General features: G+C 41.5%; 2 protein-coding genes across 6 annotated transcripts in view; one reads left to right on the forward strand and one right to left on the reverse strand.

Moving 5' to 3' along the window:
* csmd2 (CUB and Sushi multiple domains 2) overlaps positions 1-14,205 on the reverse strand; it is a 288,003-nt gene extending 273,798 nt beyond the window's left edge. For 2 of the 3 annotated variants that reach the window (XM_085261295.1, XM_085261293.1), the window contains exon 1: positions 13,368-14,205. In XM_085261295.1, coding sequence (XP_085117421.1) covers positions 13,368-13,542 — 175 coding nt within the window. In that variant the 5' untranslated portion in view covers positions 13,543-14,205. The remainder of the gene's footprint in view (positions 1-13,367) is intronic. The other variant, XM_085261294.1, reaches the window with a different exon arrangement.
* Positions 14,206-15,188: 983 nt separating this feature from the next.
* LOC146549558 (uncharacterized) overlaps positions 15,189-18,212 on the forward strand; it is a 49,833-nt gene continuing 46,809 nt past the window's right edge. For all 3 annotated transcript variants that reach the window (XR_014890392.1, XR_014890393.1, XM_085262299.1), the window contains exons 1-2: positions 15,189-15,533; positions 17,950-18,154. Coding sequence is in view for 1 of the 3 variants with exons in the window: in XM_085262299.1 (XP_085118425.1) it covers positions 15,265-15,533; positions 17,950-18,154 (474 nt within the window). In the remaining 2 variants the exon portion in view is untranslated. The remainder of the gene's footprint in view (positions 15,534-17,949; positions 18,155-18,212) is intronic.

Raw genomic sequence — 18,212 nt, forward strand, 5'->3', positions numbered from 1 at the left:
TGACAGGGAGAGAGAGAGTGACGTCAGAACACGTCATACTATAACCTCCCGGGAGCGGACGGAGGAGGTCAATCGTTGGGATGCGCATGCGCAGACAGAGTGCGCGAGCGGCGGGCCTTGACCTTTCGGGGGAAAAAAAAACACTTTCTCACGGACGGTGACAGCGAAACGGATAACAGTCTTCAGTACCTGCTGGACTTTGAAGCTGTGGATTCTGGGACTGTTAGAAAAGGTAAAACATTTCCATTAAAACCTTATTACTGTTTTGTTTTTGTTACTCGTCATTGTAGCTTGCTGTTAATGTGCTAACAGTAGCGATTAGCTAGATACGTTAGCCGTTGAGGTCAGCGCAATTTAGTATCCGGTATACAGAAACTGTTTTCCTAACAAAACCACTGTTATAATTAAGTGAAGGTGCTCCCAGCTAATTTGAACCTTTGGCTTCTAAAATATGTGGTTCAATTGCGTGCTGCGTGCATAACCTAATGTCAGCTAGACCGAAATTAAAATGTAATATATTGTTAAAGTCACTAAAATGGCGCCTGAAGCCTGTTGTGGCGTGAGCTCTGTGTCTGCTCTAGAAACTCTGAAATTCTGTAGATCTGAGCCGTACATAAATACTCACATGAACCTGTACTTTGAATTCTGTATGAGCTGTATAAAATGCAGCTATGCATAAGAGTTTTGAATGAATAATTAGATTAGATACAGTAACTCTTTATTGTCTAATCAAATTATATAGAAATGAATAGCAATGTGACATGAGAAGGTGTGTCTTTGACTGTTCCTGTATAACTTATTTTCGGACTAGTTGACAAGTTATGCTCCGGTCATTTGATGTTTCCAAGATAGATGTTCTTTTGTAATATAGTTAATTTTTTTGTATATTTCATTTATCCACCATCATACATCATACATACAAGCTAAGAAGAGGTCGTTATACTAACAAGAGGTATCAACGCTGGGCCAAAGTTGAGCACATGGTTAAAGTTTGTAATCCAGCCAGGGAGTAAATATCACTCAGCAGCCAGAGCTGAAGCAGGTAGCATCAACACATAAATCTACTCTACCCGGCGTAAATCACAAGAGCACCTCTGACCAAAAAGCTGTAGATTTTTCTTGTTTGCACAAATTAATCCAGAGTCACATTAATTGTGTTCACAGTGCCAACAAAATGAGGAAGAGGAGGGGCAGAAACACAATTAGGTTGAATTACAATTGGATGGAAGGCGAGGACAAGGAGAAGGAAGCTTAGGATGAGGAGGAAGAGAAGCAGCAGGAGCATCTTTAGGGATCCCTATCATGTCATTGAGGTTTGTTTCATTAATATGGTCCTCTCACAAAGAAAGATGACTTGTTTTAGTTCACCTACTTCCTGTATTAAATAGTGATGTGCAAAATGTTGTGAAAAACCATGGAGCAGGTACGTATAGTGCATCTGCAGGTAAATGAACATCAAATCTCTAAGACAGACTGAAATCTGTATATTTATCACCCTTATGATAAAACCCATGTCAGCCATTGGTTTATGGACTTTGTATTTTGAAGCCTCAACATTTGCTTTATTGCTGTTGCTATGTTGGGACCATATTAGGATGAGGGATCAGAATCTGGAGTCATGCACACTATTGTTTCATTTAGTGTGTATCCATAAGATTCGTACAGCAGATCCAAGTTGTGCCTTGAAAACAGGAAAGTCGTCTGCATAGAGGAGAACTGTAATAGCAGATGTACAAAGTGAGGCTTTTTGCACTCGTTTTACTTCTGTCACCCTGTTTTGATGCAGATTTCACTTGAAATCAGGCAAAAACTGGACTTATTTTTTATAATGTGTTCTTGTGAACTGCTTGTGTATCGCATATGTTTGATTTGACTTTCTGCAAGACAACAGTCGTCCACTGGCCAAAAAAGTTTTCCAAATACCTCCACGTGATCTAGCCTGGATTTAGAAAAGAATAGCAAAAAAAACCCTGCACCTCCTGCTTCAGATGCAATTTGTGTTTCTGTGTTCAGAGGCAGCAGCGAGAGGGGAGACCTCGGCTCATCCAGCTGGAGAGCTTGACCAGGAGGAGTCGAACATTAACTCAGCTCTTCCAGGGCACCCTGCAGACTCGGCTGCTGGCATCGGCGAGGGATGACGTGAACGCCAAACTGGAGTCCATCACAGGTCAACTGCAGGTATGCGAGTCAGACCTTCTGAGGAGGGTTTCACTTTTCTCTCTTCTTTATAATTGACTCTTTTCTCTCTCTTTCAGCTCCTTGTCTCAGAGTGGGAGGGATTTGAAGCACAAAGGGAGGAACTTGTCGTTTGGTTGGCTGATATGGATGTCCGCCTGAGTGAGGTTGACCAGCTGACAGGAAACACCAGTGAAAAACTGAAACAAGTGCAGGTGTGGGCTTGTTTTGATATGACATATATTTGATATGATACATACGTCAGAGACATTGTCCTAAACTGAACTAACAAAGGACCATGAGTACAACATGAAACGTACATTACATAACGTAAGGCTGAAGTTCATTGATCATTTTAATCATAAACTTGTTGAAATGTTTTTACTGAACATGCAAACATCTGCTGATGAAAATGTGTTGATTTATTGGTCTGTTATGAAGCTATTGCTATTTCTAATGTGTTTTATCACTTTCTGATGTTTTATTAATTAAACAATACATGTATTATTTGTTGTGTTATCTGTAGCTATAGTATTTATATATATTTATTTATAGTATAGCAAATATATTTAATTATTACTGTTTAAAACACTAATATGTGACATGTATTAGTAGTGATGTTGTGCTGAGGGTTAAAATGCCTTTTTGTCTTTTGGTAACTACAAAATGACAATAAACCATTAATATATGTCTATGCTGTGCTCGTATTTATTTTACCCTACTCAAATTCAATTTATGATGCATTTTATTTTGAAAGATTTAAAATGGTTTTTTAAAGAACCACTCAAAAAAGGTTCTTTAAAATGGTTCTTTAAAGAACCATTTTTAAAAAGGTTCTTTGAAAAACCATTAAAGGTGCCCCAAAGAACCATTTCTTGATGGTTCTTTGGGGCACCTTTAAAGGTTCTTCAATGAACCACTGAAAGAAATGGTTCTTCAAAGAACCATTATTTGAAAGGTTCTTCAAAGAACCATTATTTGAAAGGTTCTTTGTGGCACCAAAAAAGGTTCTTCTATGGCATCAGTCTAAAGAACCACTTTTGGTTCCAGTTGGCACCTTTATTTTTCTGAGTGCACATATTCTGATAATCCCACTCACATTCTCCAGTGCATTTGCACCTACATTGCATGAGGAATAAGGGGAAACTACACTTTCAGGACCAACAGCATCCATAGGAGGTGGAATAATTTTGTGACCATGTTACATTATTTTACACCCTTCTTCCGGGCAAGACTCATGCTTGCGTGTCTGTTAGATAGTGAGTGGGCATTTGTGAGCGTTTAATCTTTTGTGAGTAATGTATATTAAAACCAGAGAGGAAGCACTGTTCCAAAGGTCAGGTCAGGAATGTCCCAGCAGAAATATACCATCTATCACTGAGAGACGGATGAGCAGACGATCAATCTGCCTCCCTTCAGCTAACTGTGGTGCAGTTTAACCTTTCAACTCAGAGCCTAACAGCCCCCCAAGGAAGGCTCAAGTGAACTGTGGACCACATTCATAATCAATGGGCCGCGTGCATCGCAGTCACATAATTAGAATTTATATTGAAATAAAATAAAATGTCACAGCTACTCATTACATTACATAGACTGGATTTCCACATTGCTTTAGGTGTTAGATTTAGAGCCTTTAAATCCACAGATATGTGCAAATTACAACCATTAACTTGTTTAGACTGTGAGAAAAAAAAACATGTTTTAGCAGTTTGCATCTAAGTCCTGGATTATAAGTTAAAATAATTAAATAACCATTAAATCATTATTCTCATGTACTCCCATATGGAAAAGAAATAGTAAAAACTTATATGTGATTACTCATGAAAGTGGCCACTTTCTCATTACTTTCATACATTGTTTTAGTAAGTATCAAAAACATACAAGTTTCATTTTATAATTTTTCAAGGGATCTTATATCTGTTTTCACTCTTGTATGCTTTTCATACAAGTTTCACACAAGACAGATACAAACTTTATAAGATTTATATATATCTTTTCCATATGGGCTTCAGGCACAAGATTGCATCTAATTTGCACTGATACCGGATATCATTAATATTAATAGCTTTTTTTAAAAATAAATATCAAAATAGACCAAGCATGAGTAAAGAAATAATTCTAACAAACATTTTTTTAAGAATCTGTGTCCTCTTTCACAATGGCTTTCTGCCATACTGTTTTCTTCTCGTCCACTTAAATAGTACTTAAGGGGATATTTTCCCCTCACTTGTTCTCATTAGGAATTTATTTTCTCAGCAGAACATGTAACACAAAGCAGAAGAAAACCTGTGATAACAACAGGTTAAACTGGGTTTAACCTCCAAAAAAAACAAAACAAAAAAAAAACTGAGGGTAACTAAGTCTAGCCGACAAATCAATGGAATGTGTTAGCCTTGAAGAACTTTGACAACAAACTCAAGTACAATATTCTCTTAAAGGAACGATTCAACATTTTGGGAGAAGAAGAGTGTAAATACCAGGAAAGACCAGAAAGTTCACATTTGAAGATGTTTGGCAGAAATTATAAACAGTAGTACCTTGAGATGGGTAAGCTCAAGTTCTAGGCTCCCATAGAGCAACTGAAGCTAGTATGGAAGCAAAAGATGCCCTTGACTAGAGTAGCACCATCCTATCTCCAGAGTAGATAGGAGTTTTAATATTGATATCAATACGGATACTTGATGATTTAAAAATCAGATATATTGGCCAATATTTTTTTTCTATCCCAGATAGAAATAGTTTGTCCTAACACTTGTTACATGTAGTTATTTACTAGCCCTTACTGAGATAATATGGCGATGCACTTTAAAAATAATCTTGTTTTATTGTCGCATAAAGCCATGGATCACTTGCTAATATGTTGCACAGCTCTGCTCAGATTGTTTAGCTCTTATGTTTATGGCATTCCAAATGTGTTGCTAACAGGGAGGCTGCAGAGTGCCCTAGTAGACAAACCTCGCAACACCAAAACTCATCAGATGGCTGAAGGGTGTTTCTCCTGTCTTTTCTTTACTTTGTTCACTTTCATTTATCAGCCATTATAAGTGCTGATACTTATATATCAGCAATAGTTGTGCTCTACTACAGTGGAGTGAGTCACCTATGCAACTAGAGCCTGCAATATCCACTAAGAACCAGTGATTTGTGATATAACACCTCCCATATAAATTTTCACGTGATAAAAAAACAGCTTATCACAATGCCAATGATGTAGTGAGGTCATGTGTTTATTTTCCCTTGTACAATGACCAACAACACAAGCCCAAACATGTCTGAGAGCGAGAGGTTCAATGATGATTTAATACCTAAAAACAGAGCTGCTTTAACAAACTCCAACAAAGCAGAGCAATTTGCAAATTAGCCAAGAAAACTATATCAGCTAAAGGTGGGAACAACAAATCCTTCAAAAACACATTGTCAAATATGAGAAGACACTAGCAGATGATGATGTTTGACCCAAATATAAACCGCACTTCATATGCCAGGATGCACAAACGGTGGATAAAAAATTAATGATGCAGTTACATGGTAGAAAAGCAAGGGTTTAAGCAGGTGGTTAAAAACTTGGAAAGGTAGAAAATGTGTTTCAATTTCAATGTTATTATGTGACAACACCGGTTAAGCCCCTTCAGTTATTGTTAAGCTAAGTGTGAAGTGTTAAACAGTCATTTTATACTTTCACTTCAAATTTCCAAAGAAAACACTGCCTACACTAGGCCGCTTTTGTATATTGATATCAATGAGTTGCCAATGAGTTGCCATGACAATAACTAATTGAAAAAGGGCGGAAAATGCCCTTAATTTTATTTGTGCTAAACAAAAAAAATTCTACTGCCTGTCCTATAAATCATTGTTCAGTTTTTTTATTATGTGTTATTATTATTATAATTTTTATTTTTACAGATTTTTCACAAATTTCCTAGAGGTATCACTTGCAGCTGTATGGCTTACCTCTACTAACAAACCAATAAATTGTTATTTAAGATACTGACAAAGAAATTAGGCAAGCAGCTGCACTGCCTTTTAGAATTTACTCAACCTAGGGGATGACGTGCTGTAGCGCGTTATGTTAGGACAGCTCAATCACTGTGATTATTATTCAGATCCACTTGTGTGCTCCAGTTAACAATATTATGCTATTAATCCATCCATCCATCCATTCGCTACCGCTTATCCTTTTCAGGGTCGCGGGGGGTGCTGGAGCCAATCCCAGCTGTCATAGGGCGAGAGGCGGGGTACACCCTGGACAGGTCGCCAGTCTGTCGCAAGGCTAACACACAAGGACAGACAACCATTCATACTCACATTCACTCACAGATTCACACCTAGTGGCAATTTGGATTATCCAATTAACCTATCCCCACAAACTGCATGTCTTTGGACGGTGGGAGGAAGCCGGAGTACCCGGAGGGAACCCACGCAGACACGGGGAGAACATGCAAACTCCACACAGAAAGACCCTGGCCTGATGGTGGAATTGAACTCAGGACCTTCTTGCTGTGTGGCAACAGTGCTAACCACCGTGCCACCGTGCTGCCCTATGCTATTAATATTAATATGATATCAATTTAAAAAAAAACATCTCATGTATTATTGGTGTAGCTAATCGGGCTTGTCCTGATTTGAATTCAAACTCACAGTCATTTTTTTTCATGTGGTATTTTAGTGGTCGACGTCCTGTAGAAAGACATATTTCACACTATCTGCTCCATTACATTGCAATAATGTGGCTTTTTTGCTTATGTGTTTTTTGTACCTTAATGTCTTGAATTATTACCCAAAAGCCAACGGCAAAGTTGGTCAACACCAGCCCAAAAGAGCACTTAGCAGAAAAATGTGATGGTGACGGTGATTCAGCTGCAGAAATGGGAAGCACTTCCATTTTCAGTCCATTTACACCAAGTTGTTTCTTTAATTTTTGTGAATCAGATTGTCAGAATGTTGGCAAGCCTTGCAGCTTTTGGCAGATTTTGGGATGCTGTGGCACACAGCATCAATACTCTCCAACTTTGAGAGCTAACTTCTATCCTGATTTACCATGAAAAATGTACTAACTGCTTTCTCAGGTTTTATTTAACTTACTATTTTCAACTTATATTAAATAGAAACCAGAGTGTTTTTCTCCAAGCTGCTGAACTGTTCCTTTGAAGTGCACAACAGTCCTTCTCTAATCAAACAGAATTATCTTCCATTACCGACTACAATATAGAGATGGAGTAAAACAGTATCCTTCTACACCAAAATCTAAATTTGAGCAAGTGTAGGAGTAAAAGACACTCCCACACACATTTACTGCTTCTTCCCCGCCTCGCTGCCACAAAAAGTCTGCAGACAGATTACCTATATGCTCAATAGAGAGAGAGAAGCAGTATAAAGAAGAAAAAGACAAGGACAAGGACAAGATACCTCCTGCCCACTATCTAATCTTCAATCTCCGGGATCACTGATATCTGATAAGACAGTGTAAATCAGGAAGCTAAAGAAATCCTTTCCTGAGCTTTGCGTCTATACAAGACAGACAGGGCATCTGTGTCTATCACTCACGTTGTGAGGATTTGCCATAGCTGGAGAAAATTCCCATACCTGATAACAGCAAGATGAAAATTTGAATCGAGATGGAGGATTCTGTGCTAGAGCTGTTCACAGATATGCGGCTAGTGGCAATGAATTATTGATGTGTTTATTTCACCTTTACTTATGCAGGGAAAATTGACTTAGCATGTACGCGCTTGTTCCTGACATTTCAAACCTCACGTCGGCTCTATTGTTGTTACAGCCGTTACACATATGGGTGATGCCCATTTCAGTCACACTCCTCCACTGGTGTTTGCTGAAAGAGAACAGGCATGAAAGTGAAATGACAGCCACTTTCTCCTCACAAATCACTGATGTATTCTCATACGGCAAGCCAATTTACCATTACCTGTCCAGTCCCCATCAAATGTCTTTAATGGAGCTCGATTGGAACAACGGAGACAAAATACGGGTGAATAGAATGACTCATGCTTAAGGAGCTTAAGGGCACATGCTATTCTGCAACCAGTGAACGTGATGCCTTAGAACTGCCAGAACAGAGCAATACTGCTCCACTCATATTCCCTGGATAAGTAAATGAGCCAAAACATACATTTATTAATTTAATGTTGTTCTCTCCGACAAGCTGGGAGTCATATCAAAAAGAATCCAGATGATTTCGTTGGCAAGATTTCCGGTGGCTTTGGTTGGATGTGAAGTACTGACTTTAGAACTCGAACAACAAGATCCATAAATACCATAGTCTTAGGCATGGATCATATTTAATTAAAGTAAATTTAAATTAATATGATCTTCCTGAATGTTGTTATACCTTTATCTATATGCTCACAAAGTCTGAATGTCTACTTTGTGTTTAGCTTTTGTAAAAACCGGTGAAGACGGTCATGCAGAAGTTGGCTTAAATGCATTTAAGAAGGCTTTTTCTCTTTTTTTGGAAGGGTTGTATGCAAGTGTGCACAAACTGCTGGGTGCGTGTGTTTGTGTGCGCGTGTGAGTCGCTGTAGCTGTTATCACTGTGACGAAGCACAGTGACAGAACTCTGGCCATCTGGAGAAAGATGACGGTATGAATCACTAGAGAGGAGGACGAAGGAAGAAAAGACGAGGTGGTGAGGGAGGAGAGAAGGAGAAGGAGAGATGGCAAGACAGACAGAGGAGCAGGTTGACACAGCGGCAGGTGAGTGGGGAAGTAACAGTGCTCGTGAGGAGGGGGGCACTGGCATCATCTGAGAGCTGTGTGCACACACGCGCGTGACAGATACGTGCACGCCGGGGCACGTGCACAAACAGCCTCTCTGTGGCACTTTCTGAACTAGCTAAAGACCTGCTTGTCATCACTTTAGTCTAATCATCCTCGAGTGAATGGGGGTGGCAGCTCACAAACTCATCCAACCTCACACATACACGTGCCCACAAGCTTTCTTACAAGCTGTTAGTTGTTGAAATAGGAGTCTGCTTGATGCCTGATAAGAAAATGAACCCTCTAAATAGATAATTTACTGAAGAAAAAGGAAATCACCAGGCACGCAAAAGGCACAGAAACATAGGGCCCAGATTATCTCTCAGCTGGTGTAAGCTTATCTTCCATCTACTCCAACAGTTGCATCCTCTGTCTGCCTCTTATTTCCCCTCAAAGCCAGTTCTTGCCTGCTGTTTTTTTTTCCCTTAGTGGGACCTCTTCTTCTTCTTCATCTCGACCACCGCGCACTCTCTCTCACCCTCAACTACACAGCTTCCCCCCGCCTCTGTTCAAGTCAAGCAATAAACATCTGGTTTGCATTCCAACCATTTCTCAGTTTTGAGTAACTTGATCATGTCATCTGTTCCCTCCTTTTCATTTTGCTCAACGGCGAATGTGGAGAGCAGATGGGAGAACGGGAAGCAGCGGAGCGTGCAGATAGAAGAGGATTTTGAAATTGAGAGTTGCAGGCAGACAGGTGAGAGCGAGGTGAGAAACAAAAGGGGGAAGCAGGATGCACGCGCATTCGCTGGGAGGAAAATTGGGACACTTGTCTAAGCCGACACAGCTGAGCAGAAGCCAAAGCTCAATTTTCACATGGCCATGGTTTCTGATTGTTTTAGCTTGATACACTATCTCAGCAAATAATAAATGTGCATGATGCATAAACTGTATATAAAAGACACTGTTGCCATCTTGGTATTTTAAACCCAAGCATGACAAAAGAGCCGTAAAGCACACCTCCTTTACAGTCCTTTTTTTAAACTAGAATTGGGACAATAATTTATGAAATGAATACCATGCTACATTCGAGACGACTGATGACAAAGACCAACATTTTTTTTTAGAAAGGTTATACTGAGGGGATGGATCAAGAGAGGATATAGAGGTCTTCATAACTGGTTGCCTTTAAGCAAACACCCCATGTTGGAGGTGAGAAAGTAGTGAAATTTAAGGGCTCTTCTCATTGGATTCACTTTTGAGACGTGAAAGCTAAGTCCATCTTTTATGTGCAGTCTGTGACATGATTGCTGTTGAACTTGCTTACGAAATCTAAATCCAATATAAAACCAGAAGAAGAGCAAAACCCTTGTGGTGTGATCCTGTCAGTTGGGAGGAGGGAGGGGGTGGGGTCTGAGGTTAACTGAGAGTTTAAAGCTGTGGGGAAAATAAATGTTGGACAAGTTCAAGTGTTGACTTTTGAAGCCAGCAAATCCTTTATCGATGGTGTACTATGGGGAGCTGTCCATGGTGCTGGAGAGAATTTCCACTGTGTAGCCGATAGGGCGGCACCTGTTGCTGTCCTAGGTGCTGAAAAAAGTCACCTTACAGTCAGTTCTGTAGCTCCCCTTGTGTCAAGTGAGGTGAATTCAAGAATTGTACTTATTTAAAATGAGATTTAAAATGAGATATACTGTCTTAGGAGACAGATTTCACTGCTGCCGGATTTGATCAATTGCGAATTTAACTATTTTTTTTCATACTTTAAACTTTTAAAGGGCTTCTTTGTTTCTAGTAGGATTTAAAACGAATATACTCGAGTTTGTGTGAAATGTTCTTGGACGTGAGAGAAAATAGTAAAGACTTGATCAAGGTTAACAAGGCTCTATTTCTTGGACTTCTTGGACTGGCCACATAAACATACTCTTCCACACCAGACGCACACACACAACCCGTCTCTTTCTTCAGGAGCCTCATGCGAATCCAAGCAAATATCATCAAGTAAAAAATAAATAAATAAAATAAAATAAAGGAGATAAAAAGGAAAGGAGCATCAAGCCCTCCAGTCCTCATAACATTACTGCAAGTTGCATCATGAGCACAACGCCGTGCTTTATATAAAGGAGAGCACGACAGAGCGTGATCTGGCGTGTAAATGGACATGCTGAGAGGCTGTCTCATGCGCCGCTGACGAATGATAATACCGCTGGACTTGGAGTTAAGAAAGCCGAAAACGCTCCCCGGATAGGAGAGGACACGTCATCCTCGATTCCCCTTCCCCTCCATCCCCGGCCTTTGCAGTCCCTGCCCTGGTCTTTCAAATGAATGGAGGCTGATAACTGTTTATTGAGCGGCGGGTCCAGTGGGGACAGCTGCTTTTGATCCCTTGTAGACAGCGCGTGGTTCTATTCATTTTTTTCTTTTTTCTTTTCTTATTTATTATAATCAGAAACCTTTCACACGTCTCTATCTTTGTCTCTAACGGCCCCTGGGATCGATACTGATATTAGTACAGTAAAGAAAGTCCGCTTGATCCACTAAGACGGCGTAAAAGAGCCTAAGAATGGCTGTCACACACAGCCTGTAACGGAATCGTTAGCACTTTCGTATACGCGTGTGTATATATGAGCCACACTTGATAAAAGTATGTGGAGACAGAAACGCCAGGAACTCGAAGTCTCCTCTTCCCCACTCCCCCGCTCCGCCCCTCAGCATAGTGTGAGGCTCTGGTGCCGCTCAATGGGAGGATGGGGCAACTGCTGGTGGCTGCAGCACCGAGGGATGTAGCAGACCACCTCAACGCGTGGTGAGTCAAACATATTTATCGACAGCGTTTAAAGTAAAGGTTGTTATACAGTGGGTGGGCGGCTAGATGGATAGTCTAGTCCCCTCTGCTCTTCGTAAATATGTGCGATAAGTTCAAGTCGCTTTATCGGCTCCAAAAGTAGAGCCAAACGGCAAGAAAGTGGGCAATAAAGAGCTCCCAGGGCGCAAATAAAACAAGCAGTCTCCTCCGAATATAGCTGCATTGAGATTTACTCCACGGGAGAGTCGAGGGAGATTTGTCACTATCATTAGGAGCTGAACTGAGTGTGTGATAAAGCTACGCCTTACCGGCGCTGAAACACGTTTTCTTTTCTTTCTTTTTTTTTTAAATTTTATTTTAAATGTTGGGTGGTTGATGACACAAGTTGGAGCAAAAGGTGGGTGACAGAGTGGGAGTTATTTTGGTGGGAGGATTTGAGGGTGACGCTCAACCTCAAAGCACACTTTCGCACTTTTCACACATCGTGAAATCGCACGGCCCACTGTGTGTGCGAGCGTGTGTGTGAGTGTGTGCGCTTATGGTGATGCCGAAAATGTGTCTATTTCCACTCACTTGTGGATTATGAGCCGTCCAAAAAAGGCATGAGTGGGCTAACACAGAGCAATGACTCACTGTCAAATTCATATTGTGGCCATGGCAGTATTCTTGGCTTTTGCTAAAAATAGTGTCCATTCTCTGGTAGGGAGCCAAGACAGTGATAAAACGGTTGGCTTTCTTTGCCAAAGGACCTGCTCGGGACGGCAAAAATCATTGCGGCTCTTCCCCGAAACACCCTGAGCTCTAAATATGCTTTTCGTAACATGTCTCATAGAAGAAGAAGAAGAAGAAGAAGATTATTTGTAACAGAGCCTCACATTTCAGGAAGACATCAGAACTGGACGTGGAAGTAAATTATTAGTAATGATAATCTGTTGAATGCGCGGGCTCCGGTTGCAAGATTTCCATTTGAAATTAATCAAGGGCAGAAAACCCAAAGTAAGTTAATTAGGCCTGCCTCCCCATGCATGCACGACAACAGATAGAAACTACACGCAAAATTTGTTTATGGGTGGTTGCTTCACAAGTTAAGAATGCTTGTGGATGCGATGAGGAAGAACCGAGAAGAAGCAGTCCCAAAGAAGAGCATGACCCACAGTGCGCCCGCGCACACGTGCACGCACGCACACGCACACACCTTTTGGACTGAACAGCATCACAATCAGCCGCCCGCTCGACCACCTCGGTGGATTTCCTCATGCATGCAGCACATGCTGCACTAACAGCGAGGGTTTCGTGTGAAGCCCTCATTCACTCGGCGTCAGTACGTCCATGCAGCACATTTAACGCTCCCCTCCTGTTTTTAACAAAATACCCAGCTTTGCTCAGTCCTTTAACGAAACCCATCAATAGAGTGAAGGATGGAAGCTCGAAACTCGATCCGCTTGTCACGAAAATAGCCACCCAACCAGCCACCTATAATAACTTTGTGAGGTGGAAGAGCAACATCGGAGCGAGCCTGATCCTAAATGCGCCTTTAGGATGAGCGTGTGCCTGCGTGTTGCTGATACTGATTTGCATTCAGTCAGGGATTGGGAAAGGGTGGGCGGTGGAGGGGGGTGGGGGTAAGCCTGCTGCATTTTGCATGTCTTCAGCTCTAAAGATGGGGACTTACCCTTTACTGAGGCGACCAGCAGCCCCATATATAAGAACAGCATCCGGCTCCAATGGTGCGCCTGCACTCCCGCCTTCATTAGAGCAAAAATCCGTATTCCGTCCACTTTCCTGCCTGCGCATTCCGGTCTCCTGAAAAGTCCCGTTGCTCCGTCCTGATTTGAAGCGGCGGTCATGGCAGGGCTTTTTCTCTGGTCTGGCAGGCACGACGAGTTTTCAAACGGTCAGAAAAGGGAGATTCACTCGGTGTCGGCGCTGAGAAAAATCCCAATGCATGGAGGAGGCTCGGAGCTCGCAGCTGGACTGAACCATGTCATGCGGGGACCGAGGGGTTCAGAGTCTCTGTCTGAGAAGATAGATTTCACACCTAAAGGAGGGGAAAGAAGAGGGAAAGGCAAACCAAAGGGGGGACGCGATTCAAGTGGTCAGTGATCTGCCCAGCACGAGTAAAAATCACAAAAGAACCCTCGCCAGCTCCACGCATATAACTGAGATTACCAGATACACGTCAAGAGAAAAAAAAAGAAATCAGGAGATTCCTCCTCTAGTTTCTCCGGCAACACTTACTTGTCCTTCTGTCTAATTTATCTCCAGTTAATAAGAGCATCTACGGTGCCAGTAATCCACGCTTTAAGTCGACATGAGACCGAAATTCAGAGGAAGGATGAACGAACTGGTTAGAACCACGGAGGATATCCGGATCAGAGAAAGATTGCCTGGTTTGAGAAGTTTTCAACCAACGCCGGAGTGTGGTCAGCGATCTTATTGTACACAGAGAAATATGCAGTATGTATTCCCAGTATCTCAGCGCTTGGCCACAGTCGTCTCGGGTCTGCGCGGCGCCCAAGATTCCGACTGCAGACCTGCTCCTTCTCCGCTCTCTCTCTCCGCTCTCTCTCTCTCTCTCTCGCTCTCTCAGCTCTCGGTTGGCTCTCCTCACTACCATCACTAGTCATATCATATACCCACATTTTTGTGCTGGAACATCATTTCAAAATAAACTCATTAAGGGCGTATGTAAGTTATAAGTTTTAGCTTTTAAACCCTTCTCTTCCAATTTCTATGCATTGATTGCCATTCCCGATAATAATAATCACAACCATAACAACAACAACAACAACAACAATGATAATAACAATAATACGAAACCTTTAATACGCCTTAATCAAATTTGTAAAAGTAAGATTTAGGGGAGCCCACCAACAAGGCCATTGTCTCCATCCATTCAGACCAGCAATGGGATTTCCCGGCAGTTTAGCACAGAAGTCCACTTGCTGCTCACTAAACGTGAAATTGATGCTTAACAGGCCAGAACCCTGGCCAGTAAATTTGAATGTCATTTCCACTTTTGCATATGACCGATATAATTAGTTTTTTCATAATGCTGCGCGCGTGGAAACAGTTGGGATAATGAAAGGCGTGTCGGCCTTCAACCCCGACATATATGATGGAGGCCATAAATAGTCTTCATGCAACATTAAATTAAACTTTGCTAACGCTGGATTGCTCACTCATCCTCGCCAGCTTGTTCTGGGCTTCAATCTTGCATTTTTTCCCAGGAGTTCAGGAAATAGATCTAACTGAGATTCTGAAGCCTCCTGTACTTAAAATATTTACGCTTACAGCTGGCCAGGGGAACCCTTACATGCATGTAGCCCAGATGTACTAGGGGAAGGCCCCTCCATCTACTGGAGAGAAATGTTGCAGCAACTTATTTATGTCAGGCACTGAAATACTAAGAAATGAAATGTCTCAGAAGATTATCCTTACAACCGCTGGATAATTGTTGAAATTCTGGAACTGATACTGGTTGCCATGACAGCCTAACATGCTGACATGCTTTTGAAAAAAAGAAACAGCTTAAAAATACACATTTGGACTCTGTAAAGAAGACCGATATGGCCATGTATACTAAAAGCAGAGGGAAAATGGTCCCTCTGGAAGAAGATCACTTGACGTCAGTAACTTCAAATCAGTTCCTCGGCGCATTTGCGCCATTTCCGCGTTTCGCTTGGATTCATCCAAACGCACCGAGGGACAGCTATGATATGGTGTGCAAAATTGTCTGGAGCAAAGCTACCCAGGTGAAACCGGGAAGAGGTCAAAGTTCACTGGAAATCCAAGCTAGTAAAGACGACACTCCTTCAGTCATAATGTCAAGTCACAGGTAGGGTTATCTGTGGCTATACAGGCTATAACTGACCTCTCCATCATAAGCGATGAAACATGCCTTCATATCGCTTATAAACCCATAAGCTATGAAATTAACCTCACTGCGAACCCACTATGTCTCATATCACACTTTATCCAGGTTTAATCAGTCTGTCTATATGAAGCTCAAGCAGCTTCATCATTTTGTTCCTGGGGTGTGCTTTCATCTAATTTAGATGAAATGGGAAGCGGTAGGCTCCTCAGTAATTAGTGCTAACACTGTAATATCTAATATAGGAGATGGCAACAGGTACAGCCAGTATTCTGTGTTTTTGTTTTGTTTTGTAATAATACAGATGGTGAAGTTATAATTTGGAGTTTACAAGCGTCTTTAACATAGTTTATAAGTAGTAACTATTGAAACCTAGCATTCAAATGTTTAATACTTTATTGTTCAGTAGATCAGGTAATTTATGAGTCATTAATAATCATGCTGTATAATAATGATAAAGTTCCCACTGTTGACTCCCTATGATATCAGTGAGAACAGATTCCCTTTATATCAGCATCTCAAAAGTCTGCTGTTTGTGAAGAAGCTCCTCCCATCTACTGTTCAGACCTCGTGTTTAGGAGGAGCAGCCAATCAGAACAAATCTGGTTTGGGGCAGCCCCAGGGTTATTAGGGGTTTCTGTGGCTCAGCTGGTAGAGCAGGTCATCTGCTGGTTTGAAGGTCACTGGCTTGATCCCTGACTCCTCCAGGGAGGAATGTAAGTACCTTTCTACTCAACTGGGTACAAAGTTACTATGTAAGTGCCAGTTCATTTTAGCTCAATGTATTCATTGCACAGAGCAGTTCGACCTCTGACTGAAGCAGCGCTACCATACAATGTTTTCTAGATTAATTGCAATTTTCTTTTTTTTCAAAGAAGAAAAACATGGCCGACCAAGTAACACTATGCAACTGTCTGGCTTTGTTTACGCTGGCAGAAAATTGGTCTTTCCTTTTGGATGAATTCAGTTGTTGCAAGGACGTTTTACTTGGAACATTCAGCAAAAATAATATAATAATGACAAAAAAAAAATGTGGATAAAAAAAGAGATTACAGTGATGGAAACCTCCTGTTGCTTATAATGAACACAGTGCAAGCCTGTGACAGAACTTCCTAATGTGGCAGGTTTCAGCACTTCTGTTAATACTTCAGTCAGACTCAGGATTGTTTCCTTTGTTTCCAGTAGGTTACTGTGGTCTCCAAAAAACTCTGGCATTTTAGTGCTCTCTCTCCACAGCAATGTTTTCTCCCTCTTTTATTGAATACCTCAGCTCAAAACAAGTGTCATTGATTGTTACCGTGGCAACATCAGTCATAGGCTAGAGTTAAAATGGGGATAAAGTGTCTATTTTTGGTAGTTTATTTTAACCTTGACTAATCAAAAAGCAAAATTACGATTGACTGTCTAAACCCACAGGCCAGTCTAAAGTTTCTATTTATATTTTGTGTATTCTATTTAATTAAAATGGCCCACATAACATTTGTTTTGCCTAAAACAGATAGGGTTATGGGAAAATAAATGGATTAACTGGATGGATGTGGAGTTGTAGCCTCTTTATAACTTATAACCAAGATCCCAAGACTTCATTGGAGATCAGTTGGGCTGCTGTGCGGTCATAAACCCACTGTATAATGTTAATGTACACCATCTGCTCACCCACCGCCCAGAGCTACCATGACGTCTCCGTTATCATAAGCATCCCGGGTCTCACCGGACCGTCTGCTCCGCATCGCAGCTCGACAGTCGACAGGCTGGTGACTAAAGAGTAGCCTCATTAAAAAGTCATGCTTTGAAGCGGGTGATGCATCATACATACAGGTTGGAGCCGTGGACTCTGTGATTCCTTATTTTCTAGGGAAACTGGTTTACCTGTTGGTGAGGGCAGTGAGGTTAGAAGGATCTTATGCAGGGTAACCCCCCCCCCCCCCCCCCCCAAAAAAAAAACCAAACAAAACAAAAACACTGCTTATTTCACCTGGAGGTGAAATAAGCATAAGCATCTTAAAATGCGATGTCAGAAAGCAGAAAATCGGACAGTACCTCCAATTAAGCCCATTTTGGCATGTTCGTGATACAAGTGACCTTTTCTTTATGCATGATCACCACAGTGATTTAGTATGAAAATGAATGTCATTTAATTTATAAACGCCTTCAAAAAGCATGCCTAACACACAATGCATGGGAAACTAAGTGACATCGCTATCAAGCTTTCTCATTTTCTTCACGGGGGGGGAAAAAGAAGGTGCATACAAGACGACATGAGCTGGCTAACCTTGAAGTGGCGGTAATTATCCTGTGATAGCCTGTTACATGCAAAAAGATCTGTTTAACCCTGCCACACACACACACCCTACGTGTCTGTGTTTCTCTTCCTGTCCAGGGCTGAGAAGCAGCAAGAAGACACAGATGATTACACGCACTATGAGGAGGACAAGAAGCAATACCACACTGACTTCACCCTTCCTTGTCCTTATCTCTCGGGCCGCAGACATCACGGCCTATCCAACCCCGCACGGGTGCTGAGCCCTGTGCTGGAAGTGGAGATGAGGCAAATTAAGGAAGAGGCGGGTGGAAAAATAAAGTCGGTGAGGGTTTTTTAATCAAATCTAATAACATCTGCTTTTCTCAGCATGAATAAAAATA

Source organism: Mchenga conophoros, linkage group LG22 (assembly GCF_057382185.1).
Source record: "Mchenga conophoros isolate Kocher_MC1m ecotype Shallow Benthic linkage group LG22, M_conophoros_male_GT1.1, whole genome shotgun sequence".
Classification (NCBI taxonomy): domain Eukaryota; kingdom Metazoa; phylum Chordata; class Actinopteri; order Cichliformes; family Cichlidae; genus Mchenga; species Mchenga conophoros.